Raw genomic sequence first — 25,000 nt, 5'->3', positions numbered from 1 at the left:
CATACATAGAAAGTGTGCATTGAGTAATTTGCATATTCACTATGCCAAAAACAATAAGACGATGATAATACATTTCTATAAAATAATATAGCGATCCATTGACTCCTATACCTACCATAGGTTCACATCTGCAGGTTATGGTATTTTCCAGTAAAACTATGGTGACAGCATGTGGGATAGCACAAGGGTTTGTGGAACAGAATCACAATGCACGAGGGATCATTGGCATTGTTTCCTACATAAGGTTCACTAATATGGTATTTTGCTGTACAGAGCACAAAAGCACTAATTTCAGAAAAGCATCATTCAATGCAGTTAAGCTATTATAACGTTCTATATAGGCCTACTTATGTATGCAGTCCTAAATTACCAACATAGTACCATACAGTACCACTGTGTCAAAGATATTACTAATGATATCAAATTAATATCTAAACTCGGCTCAATAGGCGCACCATGAAAGAGTTCAGACAGTATATGTATGATCTACCGTATACAGACTTCAGGCTTTGTATGGCCATGAAGCTGGTGAGCAGAAGGACTTGAGTAAGCACTTATGAGGTTATGATGAGAAAACGCAGCTTAGAGAAGACCTCAGGGACATCTAGCTTCCTGACGGAGGATATTGCAGACAACATCAGATCCATGGCCTTGTCAGAGCACAATACAAAACTGAAGAACAATGTAAGAGACCTCATGCTTCAGGCACCTTGCACTGGGAGAGTGTGAGAGTGATCTAATATTCTGCAGTTTTCATCAAAAACAACAGACTGTCAACATTAGAGAAAAGTTCATCCAGGCACTCCAAGCACAGTGTAAAAAGCCTAAGCTTTTTAATGTAACTTCCCATTTGGACACTGTGTTTGGAGTGCCTGGATGAACTTTTCTCTCTTGATTCAACTTCCCCGATATCCAAGAGCACCCAAAAACTTTAAAAACACTCTGATGGCTGCTTCAGCTACCAGCCACCTGTGTGAGACTGTCAATATATTATCGCTAGATAGCCACTATGAGAGTTGGCGCCTGTCTCAGCCTACGTTTATATGGTAACGATCAAAACAAAAGACACAAAGAAAGGTGTCGCGTCTTCAATTTTTCGACGCCTTTTATGAGGACGATTGCAAGTGGAAACCACAAAATATTTTATCGGAAGTGTCTTTCGTTTGCATGGCAATCACGTCGATAACATAGGTCTGGAAACACAAAACATTGGAGAAGTGTGATGTAACAGTGTATGGGATGTGAACATGTTTTGCTTTTTTGCCGTTTAGACGGACATGCAATCTAGGTCGTCTTCAAACCTTCCCACACTGAAAGGAGTCTTCAGATTTTCAGGGCCTGATGGCGGGGTTGGCATGTAAACGAAAGGCACTTCTGATAAAAACATATTGTCGTTTTCCCTCGCGATCGTCCTCATATAAACAGCTCCTCAGCCTTCACACTCCATACTTGACAGTACTACATGGCAGTTACCAAAGCAGAATTAACTGCATAAATGACCCATTTAAAGCTGAGGACAACACTTCAAATGTGTGGATGAAGATGATGACTTGATAGCTAACTCCATAGAAAATGGCTTTCACACAAACACCTGACGTGACCTTGCTGCCTGACGTGAGCTTTTGCAGTGTGCAAATATTTATTCTCCTTTTCTCCATATAACACAAACTTCACACAGGACTGCAGACTGTGTCTCTTTATTTTCCTCTCATTAAAGCTGTGTTGTCCCTTTTTCTCTGGCCTCTGATGTGAACGTCAACACCAGCCAGTTTAAAAGGGGGCTGAGATGTGACAGTTTGGCTAAAAATAACTACAGTCACTGCTGTTGTTCCAACCTGTGATGCAAATTACAATTTCAACCTAGCGCATTGTCAGAGAGGAGAAAGAAGCAATTGAACTGCGGATGGGAATTTCAACTAAGAACATCATTATACTGTAAGTAAGGACAACATACATAGGTTAGCGAATACTTTGGCAATATTGGTGAGAGGGCGGGGGGGGAGGGGGGGGGGGATTCCATTTGAGCTGGTAGTACATGGGGCCCAGAATTCGCCGCTACAACCCTGGTCTACTTGCCTGGTTACCACCAGACCTAATCACAATCATTCTGATCGAAACGATTGTATAGAACTAAAGGCAGTATGGGAGTTCCCAAGCTACTGGTCCACTGTACCACGTCAAGTTCAACCAATCAACATATGATCAGAGACACCAATTAAGCAATCTGATTGAGTCTGGTTCTGTTTGACAATTTCAACCAATCAATACATTATCAGAGATCAATTAACAGGCCTGATAGTAGACGAAAACCCTGAGCCTCAACCTTTAACAATGTTTGAAATAAGAAAAAATATATATTTTATTCTTGAAAACAAACTCTCTCAAGCCTTATCAACTTATCACACTTATCAACCTGTAGCCCATAATGAACGCCACACCTCCAGTGGCACGCTGTAATAGCTATTGAAAAGTTAGACAACACTTGATGCCAGCGTCATATGTGTGACATAACAGTGTCGTAACGCAGTCATGCATGTGTCATAAACATTATGTCAATGTCATAAACATTATGTCAACAAGACATAATGATTGTGTCATTAAGTGACAATTGGTTATGGCAAAGACAACCCTAACAACATCAACTTTCCATGACCATAGAATGTTTATGGCATTGACGTTATGTTTGTGACTCGTTCATGACTGTGTCATGGCACTGTTTTGACAATATTATGACACTGTTATGCCATGCATATGATACCGGCGTCAAGGAAAGTATAACCTAAAGTTAAGTACTATAGCACTAGAATACTATGACATAACACAGGGCCTTTAGTAATACACTAAAACTTGGTCATTGCCATTCTGGTAAAAAGCAAATTCATAGCGCTGGGTCTTAACAGGTTAAATAAAACAATGTGATCAATTAAGTCGAAAAAGACCAAAAAAATAATCTGTTAAAAAAAGAAGAAACAAAACTCTCTCTCATGTCTTTCTTTATGTCACTGCAGTGAGACTTCCAGCTACTATGTTGTTCCCTATCATCAATAAAGTTGAAAAAGACCAAAAAATATCATTAAAAAAATAAAGCGATATGATTGGTGGGCTGTGGTGGGTCCCTACCTGCGATGCGTATGACGGCGCGGTCGGCGGGGTCGAGCACGCCCGAGTCTCCGGAGGCAGACTTGGAGCGCTTGACGCGCTGGTGCTTGGCCAGGTTCCACGGCAACGTGTCGCCGGGGCTCGGGGAGGAGCTGCACAGGCTCACGCTGGCCTCGCTGTGGCTCTCCTCCGACGCGGAGCGCTCCAGACGCGCCAGACGCCTGCCGCCCTGCGTAGGGGTGACCTGAGGGGTGACCTCCATCATGGCCTGAGGAGAGAAGACAGTAGAGCTTAGAGGAGGTCTCAGGAGGTCTGTGTTAGAGGAGGTCTGTGTGTGTGTGTGTGTGGCTCTCCTCCGACGCGGAGCGCTCCAGACGAGCCAGACGCCTGCCGCCCTGCGTAGGGGTGACCTGAGGGGTGACCTCCATCATGGCCTGCAGAGACAGTTTAAGGGTTAAAGGTTACAGGAGACAATATGGACAGAGTTTAAAGGTCAAAGAAAGGTCAAAGGTTAGAGGATGTGGTGTGTGTGTTTGTGTAGTCATAGGCCCTCTCAAAATGAAAGAGGAACTGGAGTTAAGGACTGTTGGAAAAGTTGCGAAAGACAGTTGCGAAAATCATATACAGTTGTTAAAACCATTACGAACTGTCTCCAATCATCTCTTTGGGCGCTTATGTCAGTGCTCTGTTGTATCCTCATAAAACAGTGAGTGCGTTCCAATATGCGACCCTGCGTCCTCCACTTGGGCTTGTGGCCTCTTACCAGGAAGTAATACGTTGTGATGACATCATTGACAACAGCATTATATTTCAATATCTCGCAAAAGCGCAATTGTATAGTCATTTTCGAATTTGCAAACTAGTTGGTAAATCAAGAATAGTCCCGCAAAAAATGTTGTGGCTAGGCTGACAGCGATGAAACTAAATTGTTTTCTCCACCGAGGCGGGGCATCAGCAAAACGTCAGGCCACAAGCACAAGTGGCGGACGCAAGGTCACATATTGGAATGCACACTGTGTGTGTGTGGTTCTCGTCCAGATGGTCTTCCTGTTAAGCAATGGTGTAGTCTACTTTTTTATGGTGGGTATACTGTATGTTTGAGCATTTTTTGAAGTGGGTATACTGTATATATTTGTGCTATTCAAAACAATGAATCAATCAATTTTAAGTGGGTATACTGAAATCCCTGAAATTTAGAAGTGGGTATACTCCGTATACCCGCATTCTACGTAGACTACACCACTGCTGTTAAGCAGAACCTCCATCGTGGCCTAAGGAGACAGGAGACGACATGCTGAGGAAAGGTTTAGAGGACACTGTAGAGCTGAAAAAACAGTACAAACGGAGGTGGTGTGTGTGTGAGTGTGTGAGTGTGTGTGTGTGTGTGTGTGTGTGTGTGTGTGTGTGTGTGTGTGTGTGTGTGTGTGTGTGTGTGTGTGTGTGTGTGTGAGAGAGAGAGAGAGAGAGAGAGAGGGAGGGGGAGACAGAGAGAGTGATGTCATCACCCCTCCTCCCTCCTTCTCAGCCAGCCAGGTACACCTGCATGGCTTCATTCAACAACTCAGCCAATTCACCTGCACTGACATCACCCAGGTGAGCTCAGCACATCGATACACAGCGGAAAACAGTAGGCTGTAAGGGGTTGTTGTGTCTCACCCTGTGTCTCAATCCACGCACTTGTGCACTTGAGGCACTATTTTTCAGTGCATGGGGCACTCACGCTGAAAATGAACGATGGACACGGCACGCACTAAACAGACGCCATGTTGACAGTGAAATGGAAGAAATGTGGGGTTCAATTCAGTAGAAGAGTTTGGTCAAGAGTCTCCTCATTCTGTAAGTAATGTTGCTGAGACACCAACCTTTACATGCCCTTTGGGGTGAAGGAAATGTAAATACAAGCACGAGACGCTGTGCAATGTAAACAGTAGCCAACCGATATCTTGGTGAGCTAATGCTATGCTCAGTCGTCACTTCCAGCGAGGGCACAGTGCAAAGTGCTCAAACTTTTCCACGTCACTATGCACTGAAGACCTCAGTACACTGTGTGCACTGTGCACTAACCATCTGTGCACTGACACAAGTGCGTGGATTGAGACACAAGGACAGTGTATGTGAGTGGTGGGTGGACTGAAAGGGAAGGTGGACCTGGAAGGGGCGGGAATGGAATGGAAGGGGTGGGGGGGGTTACTTGGCGGGGTGCTTTATTGAGAATACTGGCCTGGCAGGATTCTCAATGGATCAGCTTTCTACACACGTATTCACAGACATACAATACATACAAACCCAAACACACTCGAACAGACGCATGCACAAACACACAAACACACACAGAAAATGCTAAGCACAACCATATTGTAGAATATCATACCGAACCTCAACCACAACCTCTACTCTGAGGTACTCAGCACAACCTGAACCGGGTCCCGAGGTCACTACAGAATGACTATCTACCATATACATGGACTACCAGCACAGGCAGCAATTGGGTCCCCATTACATTGTACTTTGTGTGTATTGACATGGGGGGCATTTCAGATGACTTTGTCCTGAGCCTCGCCAAAGCTGTCCAACCCTGGCAATCTGGGGTGCATTCCTCGAAAGCATAGTTGTTAGCAGTTAGCAACTTGTGTAGTTGCCAATGGGAAATTGCATTAAAAACAATGAAGCAGCTAAAGTAGTTAGCAACTTTGGTTTCTAGAAATGCACCCCTGTGTTCTAGAAGGTACAGCCAGGCTGTAGCCAATGGCACCGCTCCGCATTGCTTTTAAGTAGCCAATAGCGTAATAGTTCCACACCGCTCTGAAATACTCAGCACAATCAGGACTTTCTGGGCAGGTCGCTTTAATGGCAAGACGGCCAGATTAATGATCAGATCAGAGGAAAAAAATATGACTTGCCAGCCAGCGTACAATGCCATGGCTGCACTTTCCGGAGAATATTTATGCATTGTTTCTGATCTCTGCAGCATATGCCTTTTCCCTTTTTCCCGTTCACAGACACACACACACACACACACACACACACACACACACACACACACACACACACACACACACACACACACACACACACACACACACACACTCTGTCTCTCTCTCTCTCTCTCTCTCTCTCTCTCTCTCTCTCTCTCTCTCTCTCTCTCATTTTATTGCTGATATTTTTCAAAATGTGCCACCTGTTACTGACAGAACACTCATATTAGCAGTGCTGGTTGTACATAAATTAGTCGTAAAAAAAAAAAACATCTTGGATATATTTTTAGAAATCCTAAAATGGAAACAAAACAACTATCTCATCTTACACTATTAACTGTGTCTTGTACTGTTGGGGAAAAAAATCTGTGTCCCATCTAACTGCAACATTCCTGATGATAATCAACCAAAATGTCTTTCTCCGCGACTTTTATTTATACATTTATTCATTTATTGTGCATTTATTTTGGTTTGCTTTGAAGTCTAACCATTACTTGCTAGATGTCCACAGGTAGTATTCCACATAAAAACTGAGAAGAGAGGAGTGCGTGCGTGCGTGCGTGCGTGCGTGCGTGCGTGCGTGCGCCAAGGTCAACTGACATCATACTCTACTCAGACAGGAAATCGGGGCAGTCTACATCAGCCGCACAGTCGTGCTACCGTATAACGAAATCAGAGTGGCCAGCAATGTCTCATGGGTAATTAAGCATTCAGAAGATGTGCTAGATTCATGCCATGGGCTTTCCTGAGATCAGGCCTTTGGTTGTTTACACACAATCCAGGCAACCTGGATTCATTAGTTCACAATCCAGGGGTGCACTTCTGGAAAGTGTAGCTGCTAACTACATTAGCTACTTTGTTGGTTGCAATGCAATTTCCCATTGGCAACTACTGAAGTTGCTAACTGCTAACAACTACGCTTTCCAGAAATGCACCCCAGTGCCACATATTCCAAAAAAATCCCTATTGTTTAATTTAATAATCAGGCAGGTAAAACCAAGTCATTTGGAATACCATGTGGCAGTGAATTTTAATGAATGAATCCATATTTCGCATCACTGCTTAGCTACACAGTTGGAATCGGAGCAAAATAACCACAGAGATGGGTGCAGAGAGAGGATGAAGAAGGGAGAAGGGAAAAGAAAGGATGGAGAAGAGAGAAGAGAGGATGGAGAAGAGAGAAGAGAGAAGAGAGAAGAGAGAAGAGAGGATGGAGAAGAGAGAAGAGAGGATGGAGAAGAGAGAAGAGAGGGTGGAGAAGAGAGAAGAGAGAAGAGAGGAGGGAGAAGAGAGAAGAGAGAAGAGAGAAGAGAGGATGGAGAAGAGAGAAGAGAGAAGAGAGGATGGAGAAGAGAGAAGAGAGAAGAGAGGATGGAGAAGAGAGAAGGGAGAAGAGAGGATGGATAAGGGAGAAGAGAAGATGAAGAACAGAGAAGAGAGAAGAGAGAAGAGAGGATGGAGAAGAGAGAAGAGAGAAGAGAGAAGAGAGAAGAGAGGATGGAGAAGAGAGAAGAGAGGATGGAGAAGAGAGAAGAGAGGGTGGAGAAGAGAGAAGAGAGAAGAGAGAAGAGAGAAGAGAGGATGGAGAAGAGAGAAGAGAGGATGGAGAAGAGAGAAGAGAGGGTGGAGAACAGAGAAGAGAGAAGAGAGGATGGAGAAAAGAGAAGAGAGGATGGAGAAGAGAGAAGAGAGGGTGGAGAAGAGAGGATGGAGAAGAGGGAAGAGAGGATGGAGAAGAGAGAAGAGAGAAGAGAGGATGGAGAAGGGAGAAGAGAGGATGGAGAAGAGAGAAGAGAGGACTGAGAAGAGAGAAGAGAGGAGGGAGAAGAGAGGATGGATAAGGGAGAAGAGAAGATGAAGAACGGAGAAGAGAGAAGAGAGGATGGAGAAGAGAGGGTGGAGAAGAGAGGATGGATAAGGGAGAAGAGAGAAGAGAGGATGGAGAAGAGAGAAGAGAGGATGGAGAAGAGAGAAGGGAGAAGAGAGAAGAGAGAAGAGAGAAGAGAGAAGAGAGAAGAGAGAAGAGAGGATAGAGGACTGAGAAGAGAGAAGAGAGGATGGAGAAGAGAAGAGAAGATGAAGGACAGAGAAGAGAGAAGAGAGGATGGAGAAGAGAGAAGAGAGGATGGATAAGGGAAAAGAAAGGATGGAGAAGAGAGGGTGGAGAAGAGAGGATGGATAAGGGAGAAGAGAAGATGAAGAACAGAGAAGAGAGAAGAGAGAAGAGAGGAGCTAGAATAAAGGATGGAGAAGAGAGAAGAGAGGATGGAGAAGAGAGGATGGAGAAGAGAGAAGAGAGGATGGAGATGAGAGAAGAGAGGATGGAGACGAGAGAATAGAGAAGAGAGGATGGAGAAGGGAGAAGAGAGGACTGAGAAGAGAGGAGGGAGAAGAGAGGACGGAGGATGGAGAAGAGAGAAGAGAGGATGGAGAAGAGAGAAGAGAGGATGGAGAAGGGAGAAGAGAGGATGGAAAAGAGAGAAGAGAGAAGAGAGGATGGAGAAGGGAGAAGAGAGGACTGAGAAGAGAGGACTGAGAAGAGAGGATGGAGAAGAGAGAAGAGAGGATGGAGAAGAGAGAAGAGAGGATGGAGAAGGGAGAAGAGAGGACTGAGAAGAGAGGATGGATAAGAGAGGACTGAGAAGAGAGGATGGAGAAGAGAGAAGAGAGGATGGAGAAGAGAGAAGAGAGGATGGAGAAGAGAGGACTGAGAAGAGAGGATGAAGAACAGAGAAGAGAGAAGAGAGGATGGCTTACGCAGATCAATATGATCAATCCTCTTACAGAAGGGGAGCAGCACAATACAGCACTCAGGCCGGTGCCTGATGCCTAAACATACAGACTTACATCCACCGCTTGCCAGGATCTAGTCTACAGATACGATAGGGTTGCCAACAGTCCCTTGAAATACAGAATCGTCCCATATTTAGAAACAAAATGACTGTTCCGTATTGAGCTGAAACGAGACCCAATTTGAAAATGCAGGGAAAAATGCATCTTAGAAATCCAACATTTTGCTCATGAATTGCTAGCCTAAGATAGGGAGTCAATCTGAAAGCGGGGAGGAACGGAAAAATATGATGACTCGTATTACTCGTTGTTGTGTAGAAGTAGGCTAATGGTAATACAGTAGTAGTAGTAGTAGTAGTAGTAGTGTTTGTAGTTGTAATAGTAGTAGTAGCAGTAGTGTTAGTAGTATTAGTACTGTTAGTAGTAGAAGTAGTAGTAATAGTAGTAGTGTTAATACGACTCTTAGAAGTAGTTGTAGTAGCTATTAATGATAATGTTAAATTAAGTGATGAGGAAGGTGAGGAGAGGTGATGATGATGATGATGAGGAGGAGGAGGAGGAGGAGGAGAAATATGGCAACGTAAGCCTGTCTGTGTAAGTAGTAGTAGTAGTAGTAGTAGTAGCAGCAGTAGTGTTAGTAGTAGTAGTAGTAGTAGTAGTGGTAGCAGTAGTAGCAGTAGTAGTAGTGTAGCAGTTATTAATGATAACATTATATTAAATGATGATGATGATGAGGAGGAGGAGGAGGAGCAGGAGCAGGAAGATGCATATGCCAACGTAGGCATGTCTGTGTAACTGTGTGACAATTGCAAATAACCCACTGAGGAAAACACAGTGGTCACCACAAACTTGGCAGCTTCAATAGGCAAGGTTTACGAGAAGTGAATAACAACCAAAACACACACACACACACACACACACACACACACACACACACACACACACACACACACACACACACACACACACCAAGCCCAATTCTTACAGAGTTCTTCAAAAAAAGGTGTGTGAAAGGCGAGTGTGAGAGAGTTACTAAGCAACTTAGCACAGCACAGCAGACTATCCAACCCTGGGGTGCGTTTCTCGAAAGAGTAGTTGTTAGCCAGTTAGCAACTTGAGTTGCTGTCAATGGGAAATTGCATTGCACACAACAAAGTAGCAAACGTAGTTAGCAACTATGACTTCGAGAAATGCACCACTGGTCTGATGTTGGGTGAAGGGATGGAAATTAACCGGGTCTCACTACATGAGATGCTCTTTACAGGCCAGGGCTGGACTAAGACAAAAAAGTCTGGCCGGGCATTTTCAGCCGAGACCAGTCCGCCAGGCATCGAGAGAGACAATGAAACCTGTGACAACATTTTTCATAATCTATTACGAGCTATTTTGACCACAACAGCCAAAATGGCTATTTAAATCTAACTCTGAGAGGTCAACTGTGGCTGCATGAGGACTGATAGGCCACTGCATTGAGGGGAGGACCAGGCCAAAAATCAACAGTCCACCGGGCACATGCCATGTATGCCTTATGCCTTAGCCATGTTTACAGGTCAGGGACACTAAACAGGCCGCTGTTCCACAATCAATGTTTATGTACATGAGACATTGCATTACATTCTTCTTGCTGAAGAATTGAGAAATATTTACCGCCTTGTAGGCCTAAGTAGAGGGACTCTTGCACAGCCGATCAGAAAACGATGAATCACCAAAGCACCTGTATTACTGAATTAAAGGGCAGAACCGTAATCTGTTCTGCAGAGACCTATTGTTTTAGACTTTCATTGGCACGTAAGGCAACAATGTGCACGTTAATCTTGCTCTAACACTTACCAGTACATTACCCCATTCAACACGCAATAGGTCATTTTAGGACTTTGTCAACAGTAGCCAGTGGTGGAACAATTGCACACAGGGCCCCTGGGCAAGACACTTATACATGGGTTCTAAATGTTGGTTCCCCATGACTGCGCGAAACTAACTGCGCACAACTCAACCTCTGATTGTTGGAAACTGCTGTCGGTCAAAAAAATAGCTCACGTGGTTGGCTGCCAGTGTCTTGCCCCTCCTCACAATATTGTGTTTACAAACACTGTGAATCCATGTATAGAGAGCCCCCTATATAGCTTGCGAAGCTCACAATAGGGCCCCAACCACCAATACGGGAGGGCCCTGGGCCCAGGGGCAAGTGCCCTGCTCGCCCTCCCTATTGCTCCGCCCCTGGCATTAGCCTACAAGCGGATTCCGAAAAAGTTGGGACACTTTTTATTTTGTGAATAAAATAAAAATGCTGGCATTTTCAAAACATCCAATATGTTAATAAGGTAGAGCATTATGTACAGACAACATATCAGTTGTTTAAGTCAAGCAGAATTATTGTTTCGAGGTAATTATGTTATGATTTAAAATTTGACCGATGCAACAAATCTCAAAAAAGTTGGGACAGGGCCGAAACATGTTGTAATAGTTGGATAATTCTAAAAATACCACAAGGAAGAATATTTTAAAAGGAACTATATTGACTGCCAACATGAATGCACAAATAAAATACCATCACAGAGAGGCTGTGGCACTCAGAAGCAAAGATTTTGAGGGGCTAATTACTTATCTATTGCACAGAAAGATTGAATTATCCAAATTTCAGGCATATAAGGCCTATTTACGTGATATAGAGTTCTGTGTAATCATTGCATGAGTTATGAGATCATGACATACTCGTCGTCAATAAGCAAACTATGACACTCCAACAATGACAGGTCCCGAAAAAATGACCATAAACACAACACTTGATTAATGCACATGATGCAGACATTAAACAGTGTTGCAAGCGAAAAAGATCATTCTAGATGGACCTAGGAGACATGTGAAACTGTCCTCTGATTACAGAATGGACAATATTTCATTCTTTTTTAAAATCATGGAGTCATGCACCCTCCAGGTTATATAGAAAATGAATACTTCAGCTTGATTTAGTGGTCAGTCTAAAAGAGAGCATATATGATGGTAAGGGGGTGCAGAGGTGCCTTGGTTAGGGTCTTCTTGCTCATGTGGAGCATTAAAATGAAAGTGGAATGATAAATACAAACTTTAAACAGCATACATAGCTACCAAGGCATTATAGTTTGGAGCACCGCCTTTAGATATTGCCCCATAATGGTGGCAAATTTCAATCTCTTCTATGTTCCAACAGTGTGGTTCCATCATAAGAGTAAACAGGTCACAAATTTGTTTTCTTGCAGTCAGGATATGCCACATATTAAGCATAACAAAAAGGTAAACAAGTTGAAGAACACACCTATCAGTTGAGCTGCTGAAATCATGTCTCGCACATCAAAATATTTAACTTTTGAATAAAATTATGCCATCAGTCAAAATATTTAACTGTTCAGTCTCATTCCTTGTGTTGTGTTTAGTCTTATCCAATATAAAAAAGCATTTTATTGGCCCTGTCCCAACTTTTTTGGAATTTGTTGCCAGGGTGAAATTTTAAATGATCACATAATTACCTCAAAACAATAATTCTGCTTGACTTTAACAACTGATATGTTGTCTTTATATGATGTTCTACCTTATTAACATATTGAATGTTTTGAAAATGCCACCATTTTGATTTTATTCACAAAATACAAAGTGTCCCAACTTTTTTGGAATCCGCTTTGTACATGGGCAGGAACTTAATACTTATAATTAGCAGCGCAGAACTGAGCCACCGCTGGGCCCGCACCCTCTTGGGCCCCTATATTCAGAAATATATATTTTTTAATTAATATAGGGGCCCACAAGGGTGCAGGGCCCACCGGGAAATGCCCGCTATGCCAGATGGCCAGTCCAGCCCTCACGCCCAGTCTGGTGAGCCAGAGGTGTGTAAAGTTAGCCAGGCTGTGTCCTCCTAGTGACGCCATACCTTGTGTTGCCTCTAGTCAGGCCAAGAACAACACAAACACAGTTCTGAGCTCCTGAAAAAACGGGAACTCCTCCCACTTTGTCAGGGAGCAAACAACCATAAGCAAACTAAGGGAGGTGGGTCAACCATACCGTTTGGGAAATGTTAATTGTTATGCTCTTGGTCAGACCAAGTCTCGAAGAGATTTGAAAGTCGATGATAATCAGGCTAGTGTAAAGTAGAAGTAAAATAAATCTCATTAGCTACCGTGGAATAACAGGTGCAATGGAAGGCTGAACTGTAATATCATATCATAGTGTTGTAGGTTACGTAAATCATTAGTTATTTATATTTTACTTCAGCCTACCTCTAGGCCTACTCTTCCGCTGAACAACACAGGACTAGGGCTTTTAAGTTTTGAGTTGGGAGTGAGATTCTGTTTTTTAGGATGACCCCCATGCAATCTCTATGCTTTTGCTCTGTATAGATTTATCAAAACATAAAAGCAGATGTGTGACCTTATAGGCCTACGCACATAAGTTGTAACTATCCCTACCCAACACAACCAATTAGCCTGTTATGTCTGTGCTCGATGCAGGGAGGGCATTGGAAATTCTGACAAAAACAACGTGCAAATTGGGCTTTGTTATGACAATTTTGAGTGAGAAATTAATGTGTGCAGTGAGAGAGAGAGTGAGAATTGGTCAAAATGAGTCAGGCTCACTCCCAAAGAGTGAGACTTGAGGTCAGTGCAAGATAATGTGGCGACAGCTGATTTTGTTTTTTGTTTTGTTTTTGTTTGTTTGTTTGTATCCAGTGACAAAGTTGATGGTTGTTGTTTATCCCAATGTGGCCACTGTTCGACACAGTTCCACCATTCGCATTTCATAGTGTAAATGGCAGTATTATGGGATGGTCAGCTAGCCTACACCTGCAGCTATCAGTTAGAGTAGGCCTACTAGAGCATCTCTGACATCACTTGTTAATCGAGTTACCTCGTGCGCTTGCTTAACCCCTACTATGGGACACTTACGCTATGACAGCCAGAAGTTGGCATCAATCACCTGCCTATCGCATTATGAAGAGACTGTACTCCGGATGTTGTAAAATCACGACTCATTGTCATGCACTGGTAGTGCCGAATTTAGCTTAGGACGGTTCATTCACGTAGCCTACAGCTAGTAGTTCTGCAAAGGAATCTATCTTGCCCGGTAGTAACCATTTCGTCATCACACAGTCTCTGACGATGCGGCAAAATCCAGGCGCACCTTGTAGCCAAGCATCCGAGCAAGCAAGCCAGCAAACAACTAGTTGTTAAAAATAGACCAATGCACACTCACATGTAGGAGACACGGACAACAATCCTCAGCAGCTGTTGAACCCACCAGAGTCCTGTCAGTGTGCCATAAATTACGACACCTGCTCTGTTTTCCAGTGCGGCTGTTCGTCACGAGTGGACTCACTGAGCGGGCGGGCTGGATTCGTACTTGACCGGCGTTCGGTAGCCTATCCTACGTAGCTAGCAAGCCGCTCTCCTCCCTGTGAAAGGTTGGCTACCGGTATAACGTGGGAGTGGAGCGAGGGAAACGGAGAGGGGGAGAGTGTGGGAGAGAGAGATGCAGATGCTGTGCGGATTTTGCTCGCTCATCGAAACGTGGTGGCGGGCGGGCTACGCCTGTCCCATCACTTCCATCTGAATCATCAGGCGTCTGTAGGCTATTGGAGAAGCACGCCGACAAGGTAGACTACTATCCAATAGAAAAAACGCTCACTTTACGGAATAGGATTTGTCTGTTATAATCTGACAGTAGGCTATTTAACGACCAGGTGCTCTCACAGTGACACATGATGCACTTACATTGCCAGAATGAGACCAGCAATCGGTGTTTTGTTTGGGGTACTTTTGGTTGAATAAAAGCGCGCAAAAAAGCGCATAACTTTCCCGTTGCGCGTGCCACATTTATGCGTTAAGTCTGTGGGCTCTGGCATTTGGGGGCATCATTGTCATCCTCACCCCACAGCCAATCACTGTTTAGTAGAGAGGGTTGATCACTGAACAATGAGAGCCTATGTAACTACACTGCCCAAGATCTTGCACTCAGTGGAGTAGGCGCGCGCACACACACACACACACACACACACACACACACACACACACACACACACACACACACACACACACACACACACACACACACACACACACACACACACACACACACACACACACACACACACTCACACACACACAGATCCACAATTGTCCAAAGGTCTAAGCGGGGTCCACATAAATGAACTCTCTTTGCTCTTTGAGGTGCTCTTTGGATGGGCAAATGCAGAAGTTGAGGGCCGAAACATGTTGGAGTTTTTTTTATAGGTTTAGGCTAATGTAACCAAGCCGTGCAATAAAGGCTTTTTACTTTTGATAGATGAGAGTGCCTTGGTATTTTTTCAACCACTTCACAGTTGCCTGGCCAGAAAGGAAACTTTAAAGCCTTTTTTCTCATGTTTTACCTATTGCTAAGAGCAGACTGAGAAACACAGAGAGGCACTCATTGAAACAGGCCCTCTGTAAGCCTCTCATTGAGCAGACCCGGTGGGACGGCACTCAGGGTCCAGACAAGGGGCAGCTCACTGCAGGGTGCACGTTTCTTTTTTATTATTATTATTTTTTTTTTAAAGTGTTCATTCAACACTTAGACAAGGGGCAGCTCTCTGCAGGGTGCACAGTAAAAAATACAGTGTTAATTCAACACTTAGAGTCAATTTAACATCTTTTATAGACAGTATTTGGTCCCAGAAGTGTTGAATTCAATCTACTTTGCATTCTAAACTGTGTGCATGTGCGCATGAGTGCTCTGCCTGCCCAGGGAAGTCGACAGCGGGGGGACAAAGGGGACACTTGTCCCGGGCCCAGGGAGAGAAAAGAGGGGGCCCATAATTTGAATCCTCATTACATGATACTATGTATTGGATTTGGGGCCCTTTCAAATGTCTTTGTCCCGGCCGGGCCCAAACAAAGCTGTCTGCGGTCCTGGCTCTGCCCACCACTCTTCCCGTTTGAGTGAGAGTGAGGACTGCAAAGCAAAGCAAGCCTTTGTGCTGCCTGCCTGCTGTAGTGGGGCTGTTGTCTGGTGCGGAATGTCCATCCTGCCCACCAGTGAGCATTCCAGTACCACTGCCAGTGCCTGAGCTGAGGGCCACCCGGGCCAGGGGCGGATCTAGCCATTTTGGGGACCCAAGGCAAAATGTTAGCATGTCATTATATCGACATAACATTCTGTGTTTTGGTGCTATTTTAGTGTTTTGTCTTGTATATATTTTGATTACTTTACATAAGTAAATGCTCTCTGGAGCAAGCAGTCATCCCATCACTTTTCAAAGCTGCTACCATCATACCTGTGCCGAAGAAATCATCACCATCATGCTTCAATGACTACCGTCCTGTAGCACTGACGCCCATAATCATGAAGTGCTTCGAACGGCTAGTCCTGTCACACATCAAAGCCACCCTACCCCCCACCCTAGACCCCTACCAGTTCGCATACCGAGCCAAGCGATCCACGGAGGATGCAATTTGCTCTGCCCTCCATCCAGCCCTCACCCACTTGGACAATAAAGACTCATATGTGAGAATGCTGTTCATTGACTTCAGTTCAGCATTCAATACCATAATACCACAACAACTCATCAGAAAACTGGACAAACTAGGTTTCAGCACCTCCCTCTGCAACTGGCTGCTGGACTTCCTGATGCAAAGACCACAAGCAGTACGGGTAGGGAACAACACCTCGAGCACCCTGACCCTGAGCACGGGGGCTCCGCAAGGTTGTGTTCTCAGCCCCCTGCTGTTCACGCTGCTGACACACGACTGCACAACGACCCACAGCACTAACCATCTAGTGAAGTTTGCGGATGATACAACACTGGTGGGCCTCATCACCAAGGGCGATGAGACTCACTACAGAGAAGAAGTAGACCTGCTGGCCAGATGGTGCAAAGACAACAACCTCCTGCTGAATGTCAACAAGACCAAGGAGATTGTTGTCAACTTCCAAAGGGTCCAAAAACAACTGCCACCACTGACCATCGACGGCGATGCTGTGGAGAGAGTGAGCAGCACCAAGTTCCTTGGAGTGCACATCAGCGACGACCTCTCTTGGACCACCAACACTACATCACTGGCGAAGAAGGCCCATCAGCGTCTCTACTTCCTGCGCAAACTAAAGAAGGCAAGTGCTACACCCTCCATCATGACAACATTCTACAGAGGAACCATAGAGAGCGTCGTGTCCAACTGCATCACAGTGTGGGGAGGAAGCTGCACGGAGAAAAACAGGAAGACACTCCAGCGTGTTGTGAACACAGCGAAGAAGATCATTGGAGTACCACTCCCCTCCCTGCAGGACATTTACACCACACGCCTCACCCGGAAAGCACTGATGATCATCAAAGACACAAGCCACCCTGCACACAAACTGTTCAGCCTCCTGCCCTCTGGAAAGAGGTACAGGCGCCTCCGTTCCCGTACCACCAGGCTGGCGAGCAGCACAATGCACCAAGCGATCAAGATGCTGAACACTCAACCCACTCTCCCTCCACTGTCAGCCTCTAGCCAGCAAGGCCACTGACAACCCCCCCCCCCCCCATCCCCCACCACCATATCTGCGACTGAACATTCCACCTGCACTACTATACTTGTGACTGAACTTTCAACCTGCACTAACTCAAAACATGCACACACACACACACACACACACAAGCACACTGCACTTTCTGCACTAAACCCAAACATACACACACTGACACACACTGACACACACACACACACACACACACACAGACACACGAACACACACACAGACGCACACCGCACCTTCTACCTGCACTAAACACATACACACACACACACACTGCTGCTGGTGTACTTGACAGACCTTTTTAATATTTATTTTTCTTCAAAATGCTACTATTACCATGTCAGAACGCTATAAAGGACTTTTTTTTAGGAAAAGCACAACAATACCTCTTAATGTATGTCCTCTACAAGTCTTCTGTTGTCCAGTCTTGCACTTTAAATGTCTGTATGAGCACTGTCTATGTCCATACTGTCTTAAGTCCATGTATAAGTACTGTCTATGTCTATACTGTCTATGTCCTTACCTAGATTAGACTAGATTAGATGTCTGTATGGGAAAGCAAGAAATGTAATTTCAAATTCTTTGTATGACCAGTGCATGTAAAGAAATTGACAATAAAACCTACTTGACTTGACTTGACTAAGTGACCAGAGCAAGCCTATTTTTTGTGTGAGTGTTTACCACGACTGGTGTGACAGTTGAGCACCCCTATGGAGGACAGATTTGATCGGGCCCTTAGGCAATTGCCTAAGTTTGCCCAATGGAAAGTCCGCCTCTGACCCTGGTCTATACAGTACATCACTCTTCCAGTACCACTGCCTGAGCTGATGGCCACCTTGTGTAACGAAGGCCAACAAGCAGACTGTGGCATGGAACGTTAGTAAACCTCCTTCCCGAAGCCTCAATACAGTGCGGTAGCTTTGGGCTATCGGATTGGTCCTTTATCTCAGATCCCATTCCCGAACCGCTGTAGTTGACCAGGTGGTAGATTCTCGGCCCCGAGGGGGATGAACCGTGCAGGGACACCTCTGTCACAGTGGTGCCATTGACCCAGGAGGGGAGTGAGGCTTAGGGGGGAGAGTGTAACGGAGGTCAACTAGTAGAGTTTGGCAGGGAACGTTAGTAAACCTCCCTCCCGAAGCATCAATACAGTACGGTAGAGTTGGGCTATCGGACCAGCCCTTTAGCTCAGCGGTCTCGTACTATGCCTCCCATTCCCAAACTGATGTAGTTGACGAGGTGGCAGGTTGGCGTCCTCGATGGGGACGAACCGTGCGGGAACACCTCGGTCACACTGGGCCTGGCATAAACTGTAGCCTACATTTGTCTTCCAGTGCCACTGCCTGAGCTGATGACCACCTTGGCCCCTGTCTCACCTCTTCCCTGTTGTGTGTACTGCCATACAATTTGAGAGTGCAGTGTTCAAAAATGCTCGAAATTTAGTTTAGACCGGAAATGGGCTTTAAAATACCTCCTTTGTCTTGTGTGTAAAAACTTTTGGTCCAACTTTGTCTCGTTTCAGAAAAAATACAAATCGGATGTTATTGTGCTTTTTTGTTTCGAGAGGTTACGTCTTACAAGCCAGTAAGTCACGTGTAGTTACTGCACTTGTCATTGAAGCAGTGGTTTGGGAGTAGACAGTAATACCACAACAGATAGCCTAACTAACTTTTTCAGGTGAAAAGTCATGAGATTTTTTTTTCTTGTGTGGATAGATTTCCACCATAAAAGGTACTGTATTACATGGAAGATATTTTACCCAGTAAGCTGAGTTACTGCTTTCTGAAATTGTAGGGCAGCATTAGCCAGCCGTGCCCTCCTAATGACGCAACACCTTCAGCGTTGCTACTAGTCAGGTCAAGAGCAATGCAAGTAATTTCTGAGCTCCCGAAAAATCGGGAACTCCTCCCACTTTGTCGGGAAGCAAACAACCATTAGCAAACCAAGGGAGGCGGGTCAACCATACTGCTTGGGAAATGTTAATTGTTACGCTCTTGGTCAGACCAAGTCTCAAAGAGATTTGAAAGTCGATGATAATCAGGCATAATTTCATCCGCCATCAGACAGACCATTCTTACAACAACAGGACGGCAGAACAAAAAGTTCTGCAGAACACAAAGTGTCATTCGGTACCATTGCCTTGCATGTGATGTGAGATTACTGAGTTGCTGTGGATGCACTTGATAACCCTTGCCTCACCTGTTTCCTGTCATGTGCCTCCACAGCCTCGGGAGCGATGACCACCCTGAGGTGGCGCCTCCTCCTCTTCCTCAGCGCCGAGGGAGGTTTCCTCTTCTCCTCAGGAGCAGGAGGAGGTGTTGCTAGGATCTCTCCTTCCTCCTCCTCCTCCTCCACCTCCATCACTTCTTCCTCCTTCACTTCACCACTCTTCCTCTTCATCCTCTTCTTCTTCTTCTTCTGCCAAAACAGGATGGGGGGGATGAAAGACAATCACCCAGGAGCTCTCCACTCACTTCACTTCCTCTAGTAGTGTAATCCAACAGCGGGCCAGTAACCTAGCTGCCCACCAGGCAACACAGCTGATTACTAACAGGCTCCTCGGGTTTGTTAACGGGCCCGAACACAGTAACTAACACAGTGCCCTTTAAACAACAATATGCCGGTTGTCTTGGGATGAAAAGAGTGTTGGGCTTTTTTGCTTAGCTTAGGGGACCCAACAGGAGTCTAGAGCTATCCTGCCTCTAGCCTACTACAGTCTGTCCACAAGATGAGTGTGAGTGTGCTTACAGAAAAATATGAGAAACTATTGTGCTGGTGAACTGAAATGATTTTACTCTACGTGCGCCTGAGATATTTTGGCATAATTGACCGTGATTAGTTTCTGGCAGAAGACGCGTGTGGATTTTTAGATTTTTTTGGCACTTGACTAATCGGGAAGCCCGATTAGGCTGTCCCAGATCATCATTGGTGTTGTCATGAGAACAAACGCGCCATTGTTTTCGGTCGCATCCTTGACACAATTACGTGTCATTAGAGCTACAAAGAGACAAAGCGACTTCCAATATGGTCCCCAGGAATGGACAATATGGTCCCAGCATGCTGGGCATTAACAGTGGTGGATTTCTAATGGGGTCCAGCCATGCCATAGCAGGGTGTAATACCGTGACTGTTATGGATCAGATCCTAACCCCTCAATTCTACTTCAGGTCAGATGGCATGTAGCTTAGAACAGAACAGAATGCCTTTCATTATTATATTTCACATATACAATATACACCAGGGGTGGGGAACCTATGTCTCGAGGGCCATTTGCGGCCCTTGAAACCATTTTATCCGGCCCCCAATGTAATTTCAATGTGATGCAGCTTCACATGAAAGGTGACATATTTTGTAAAGGAATCTTAGAAATTACATTTGCAATACAATTAAGTTACATTCAGGGGACCTAGAGAAGATGGGGTCTGTTTTAAAGGTGGCTGCCTTCAATATAGGCCTAAAGTGCAGGGGGAAATCCTGGTTTGTGTTCATAATACGGCCCTCGGAGGACTTTTAGAGCCCTCGCATGAATTTGAAGTGGCCCTTCGAATGAAAAAGGTTCCCCACCCCTGATATACACTGTAATGAGATCGAAAGCACTCACTTTACATTTGTTTTTTGTTTTTTTGGCGTTTTTTAAACTTTATTTATGATAGGACAGTGAAGGTGGTGACAGGAAGCAAGTGGGGAGAGAAAGATGGGGAAGGGCTAGCAAAGGACCCAAGCTGGGAATCGAACCCAGGTCAGCCGCATGGTAGACGAGTGCCCTACCGTTTGGTCACGGCAGGGCCCAAAAGCATTCACTTTAGTGCAGACATTAAAGGGGTGTACTCAGTTTAGTGTTCAAAGCAGTGGGCTTTTAATGAAAAGTAGGCCTACATAAAAACAAGGATATTTACACAGTAGGCTTACAGAAGAATAGAATAAAAACACTATTACCATTCTTTTGGCATCCTCTGTTGGCATAAGAGAACATAATAGACTGAATTGTGTATGATTGGCCTTGTGATAATTTGGAAACTCTGTCTGTCTGTCTGTCTGTCTGTCTGTCTGTCTGTCTGTCTGTCTGTCTGTCTGTCTGTCTGTCTGCCTGCCTGTCTGTCTGCCCGTCTGTCTGTCTGTCTGTCTGCCTGCCCGTCTGTCTACTTGTCTCTCTGCCTGCCTGCCTGTCTGTCTACTTGTCTCTCTGCCAGCCTGCCTGTCTGCCTGCCTGCCTGCCTGCCTGTCTGTCTGTCTGCCTGTCTGCCTACCTGCCTGTCTGTCTGTCTGTCTGCCTGCCTGTCTGTCTGTCTGTCTGTCTGTCTGTCTGTCTGTCTGTCGGTCTGTCGGTCTGTCTGTCTGCCTGTTTCCATTTTTCTGTTACTGTACATGTAGGAGGAAGCATTTGACCGACAACATTGCCTAATTCTTCTTCTTGAGTCATAATTATTCTTCTCCAGTCATACCTATTTTAGCCTCTACTTCAGGCGTATTCAATTAAAAGTCACTGAGGGCCAGTAAATTCCTTTCGAATTCCTTCCAGTAAAGGGGCCGAACATAAAATCTGTAAAACCGCAAGCAGCACGGTTACGGTGTGAAACAAGCAGATAACTTTCAGGACGGATCAGATATTCGCTTCTCTATTTCTTAGTAGAAATAGGTGGTCTTTTTTATCTGACTGTAAGAGAAGATTTCACTCTCATGTGAATGCATAGGAGAGAGATCCCCAACCTGAAGTGAAAGTGGTTGCAAATTGTGCACGGCCACAGATAGCACACATTTTCATTTTGTTCAGACCTTGTGAGGGGCCAGAACCTTGCCATCCAAGGGCTGCATCTGGCCCCAGGGCCTCCATTTGAATAACCCTGCTCTACTTCATGCCAGTCTAACTTCTAACTTCATGTACAAAAGGCTGACTTTCGTGCACAAATATTGCCATCTGCAGGAAAATTTTAGTATTGCAAAACGCTGTTGCACAAAGTCATCATTATGTGTAATACACACCAAACCAGTGATTGTACCGTAGAAAAGATCTCAGCTCTTACCTGCTTATGTGGCTTCACCTTTGCATCTGGTACAAGAGCTGAAGAAAAAAAGAATACAAACATGTATGGATATAATTCACATATTAAAGCATTGATGCTACAAATAAATAACATATCAGGTCAAGATGCCCATTTGTTGAGACACTGTTTACTGGAGTATGAGAAAGTTAAGAAACAAGGACTATATTGTGCAGTGACAAAATGGGGTGATGAGGGTTACTGAAAGATGCTTTCAGCTTGTGGGCTACAACATAAAATACAGACAGACAATACCTATAGGCTATTTGTTTTATTCACACTCTCGTATTGCTGTTAATTAGTGTTATTGCCGCTAACAGCTCTGATTGGGCCCAGGGCATGAAAGGACCCCCATGCTAAGTATACAAAATGTAACCCATTGATGCCTATAGCACTTGTAAAAAAGGCTGCTGAATGCCTAAGCCCTTTTTAAGAAAAGTTGCCCTCAGCCTATAAAAAACGAAATATCTCAGCTTCTGAAGCACATAAAACCATGCAAAAAGTTTCAATTAAACAGTAAGACCCTCATTTGGCATTAGACTGTGTTCATTGAGCTATAAAATACCAAGATTTTAAATAAAATTGTCTTAAATCTCATGAGCCTGAATGTTGCGTCATGCAGCTCCAGGCGCCAGGGCCAATGTTGCGCAACGCAACATGCCGCATCAATGGGTTAATAAGGACTCAGTTTTGGGGGCCCCTCTGTCCTTGGGCCTGGGAAAACGAACCCCTTTGTCCCCCCTTGTGTGCTTCCAGGGCTGGACTGGTAATGAGGCATACAGGGCAATTCCCGGTTGGCTGACAGCCCTCAGGGGCTTTTTTTCTCCTTTAGAGACACTGGTTGGTCCACAATTTGGAGGGGGGACACGCAAACATTCCTGGTCTGCACCAAAATACCGCCCTTTCGACTTCCCTGCTTGTGCCATTCATGTCGGAAGAGAATCCTGGTAACATTCCAAAGTGACATCACTGGGCCACTGACCAGGAATAATTCTCTTTTTACAGGATGTTTGTTTGTCTCCCAGCAAAGTATTAAAAATGCCATGACATTTTTGAGGTGCAAATTATAGAACAGAAGAACACAAAAAGTCCTTGTATTGCCTTTATGTAAGAGACATTTAAACATAATAAAAGGTTTGGAGTATAAATTGAGCCGCTGTGACAGACAGGCGTAACCACAGCATAAAAGCCTGTTCCAGAGAGGAGCCAGCCGTTTGTGGAAAATGTGAGTCCTGAAGTGGAAACCACACTGAGTGCCCATGAAGAAGAAGAAACTAAATCCACAACTGCTGTAGTTTTTCCACCCCCCGGGTTTTACATAGTTGAATATACTTATATACACATATACACTCAGGGATGGCCAATCTGGCATAACGGGCATTTCCCAGTGGGCCCCGCAGCATGGTGGGCCCCTATTTTCAGAAATGTAAAAAAAACCCATCTGTATTTCTGAAAATAGGGTCCCACGAGGGTCCACCGGTGAGTCAGTTCTGCGCTGCTAATTATGAGGGGTCCCTTTAAGCCCAAAGTGCCCGAGCCCTATTTCTCCCCCAGTCCAGCCAGTGAGTCGCCTCCAGAAACAGGAAATGGAATAGATGTTTAAGGTTCATTATGTCTATCTGTTTAAATAAAAATTAAGCTTTTCTTTTACTTCAGACATGTAAGTTTTTATCTTTTACCTGACATGTTTCAGTGAAATGACTTCTGTCTTCATCAGGGGGTCACAAGGATGTTGATGTGTGACGTGCTTTGAACAACACAACATCAGCTGATTTTACGTCACACATCAAACATCCCTGTGAATCTCTGATGAAGACGGAAGTCATACCGTCAAAACATGTCAGGTAAAAGATTAAACTTTTACATGTCTGAAGTAAAAGAAAAGCTTAAGTGTAAGGAAATTGAAGAGTCCGGTCCAGGGTCTGGACCATATTTGGAATTTGGACAATTGCAGAATCATGGGCCCCACATAAATAACAAGAACAACAAACAAAACAAAAAAAACAGATTAACCCATTCTGGAGACACACACTGCATTCGGGCTCTTGAGATTTGAGGGGTTTTGTTAAAAATGTGGATATGTTAGAGCTGAATGAACCTTCTTATGCTAAAAGAGGGTCCTAGCTTTTAAATGCATCTCATTACATGTTTGTAAGTGCTTCAGTGGTAGAGATATTTAGGTTTTAATTGGCAGAGAGCACCTTTTCCCAAAAAGGGTTTAGGCTAAAAAGGGTTAATACCCAGGACAAATTCGGACCATATTATGGACAGATGACCAATCTGGAGGAGCATGCCTTTACAGACCACAACAGAGCCACATCTGGTCCCAGATTAGAACCAGACAAGGCCCATTATGTACTCAAGGAGCTGCAGGTCCCTCTGAGAAGTGAACATCCAGAAACAGCAGAGAAGGTAGACTACATGTCAGTCAGGAAAAAGACAAGCGAAAGACACTATTCACAAAGACAAACGAAAAGAAAAAAAGAACAGACAGCTGAGGAGGATGGGCAGAGTCCTGTGTGTGTGTCTTTGTGTGTGTGTGTGTGTGTGTGTGTGTGTGTGTGTGTCTTTGTGTGT

General features: G+C 44.7%; 2 protein-coding genes across 2 annotated transcripts in view; both read right to left on the bottom strand.

Moving 5' to 3' along the window:
• Positions 1 to 3,376, bottom strand: part of pleca (plectin a) — a 264,642-nt gene extending 261,266 nt beyond the window's left edge. Inside the window, exon 1 of the mRNA XM_063185990.1 lies at positions 3,121 to 3,376. Within this exon, the coding sequence (XP_063042060.1) occupies positions 3,121 to 3,364 (244 nt within the window). The 5' untranslated portion in view covers positions 3,365 to 3,376. The remainder of the gene's footprint in view (positions 1 to 3,120) is intronic.
• Positions 3,377 to 3,416: 40 nt separating this feature from the next.
• Positions 3,417 to 25,000, bottom strand: part of LOC134436059 (E3 ubiquitin-protein ligase ZFP91-like) — a 22,005-nt gene continuing 421 nt past the window's right edge. Inside the window, exons 2-4 of the mRNA XM_063185086.1 lie at positions 22,406 to 22,443; positions 19,584 to 19,799; positions 3,417 to 3,533 (exon numbers count right to left, since the gene is read on the bottom strand). Coding sequence (XP_063041156.1) covers positions 3,417 to 3,533; positions 19,584 to 19,799; positions 22,406 to 22,443 — 371 coding nt within the window. The remainder of the gene's footprint in view (positions 3,534 to 19,583; positions 19,800 to 22,405; positions 22,444 to 25,000) is intronic.

This window comes from Engraulis encrasicolus, chromosome 20, assembly GCF_034702125.1.
Source record: "Engraulis encrasicolus isolate BLACKSEA-1 chromosome 20, IST_EnEncr_1.0, whole genome shotgun sequence".
NCBI classification, from domain to species: Eukaryota; Metazoa; Chordata; class Actinopteri; order Clupeiformes; family Engraulidae; genus Engraulis; species Engraulis encrasicolus.
The sequence above is the reverse complement of the archived record's forward strand: the minus strand, read 5'-3'. Positions and strand labels throughout refer to the sequence as shown.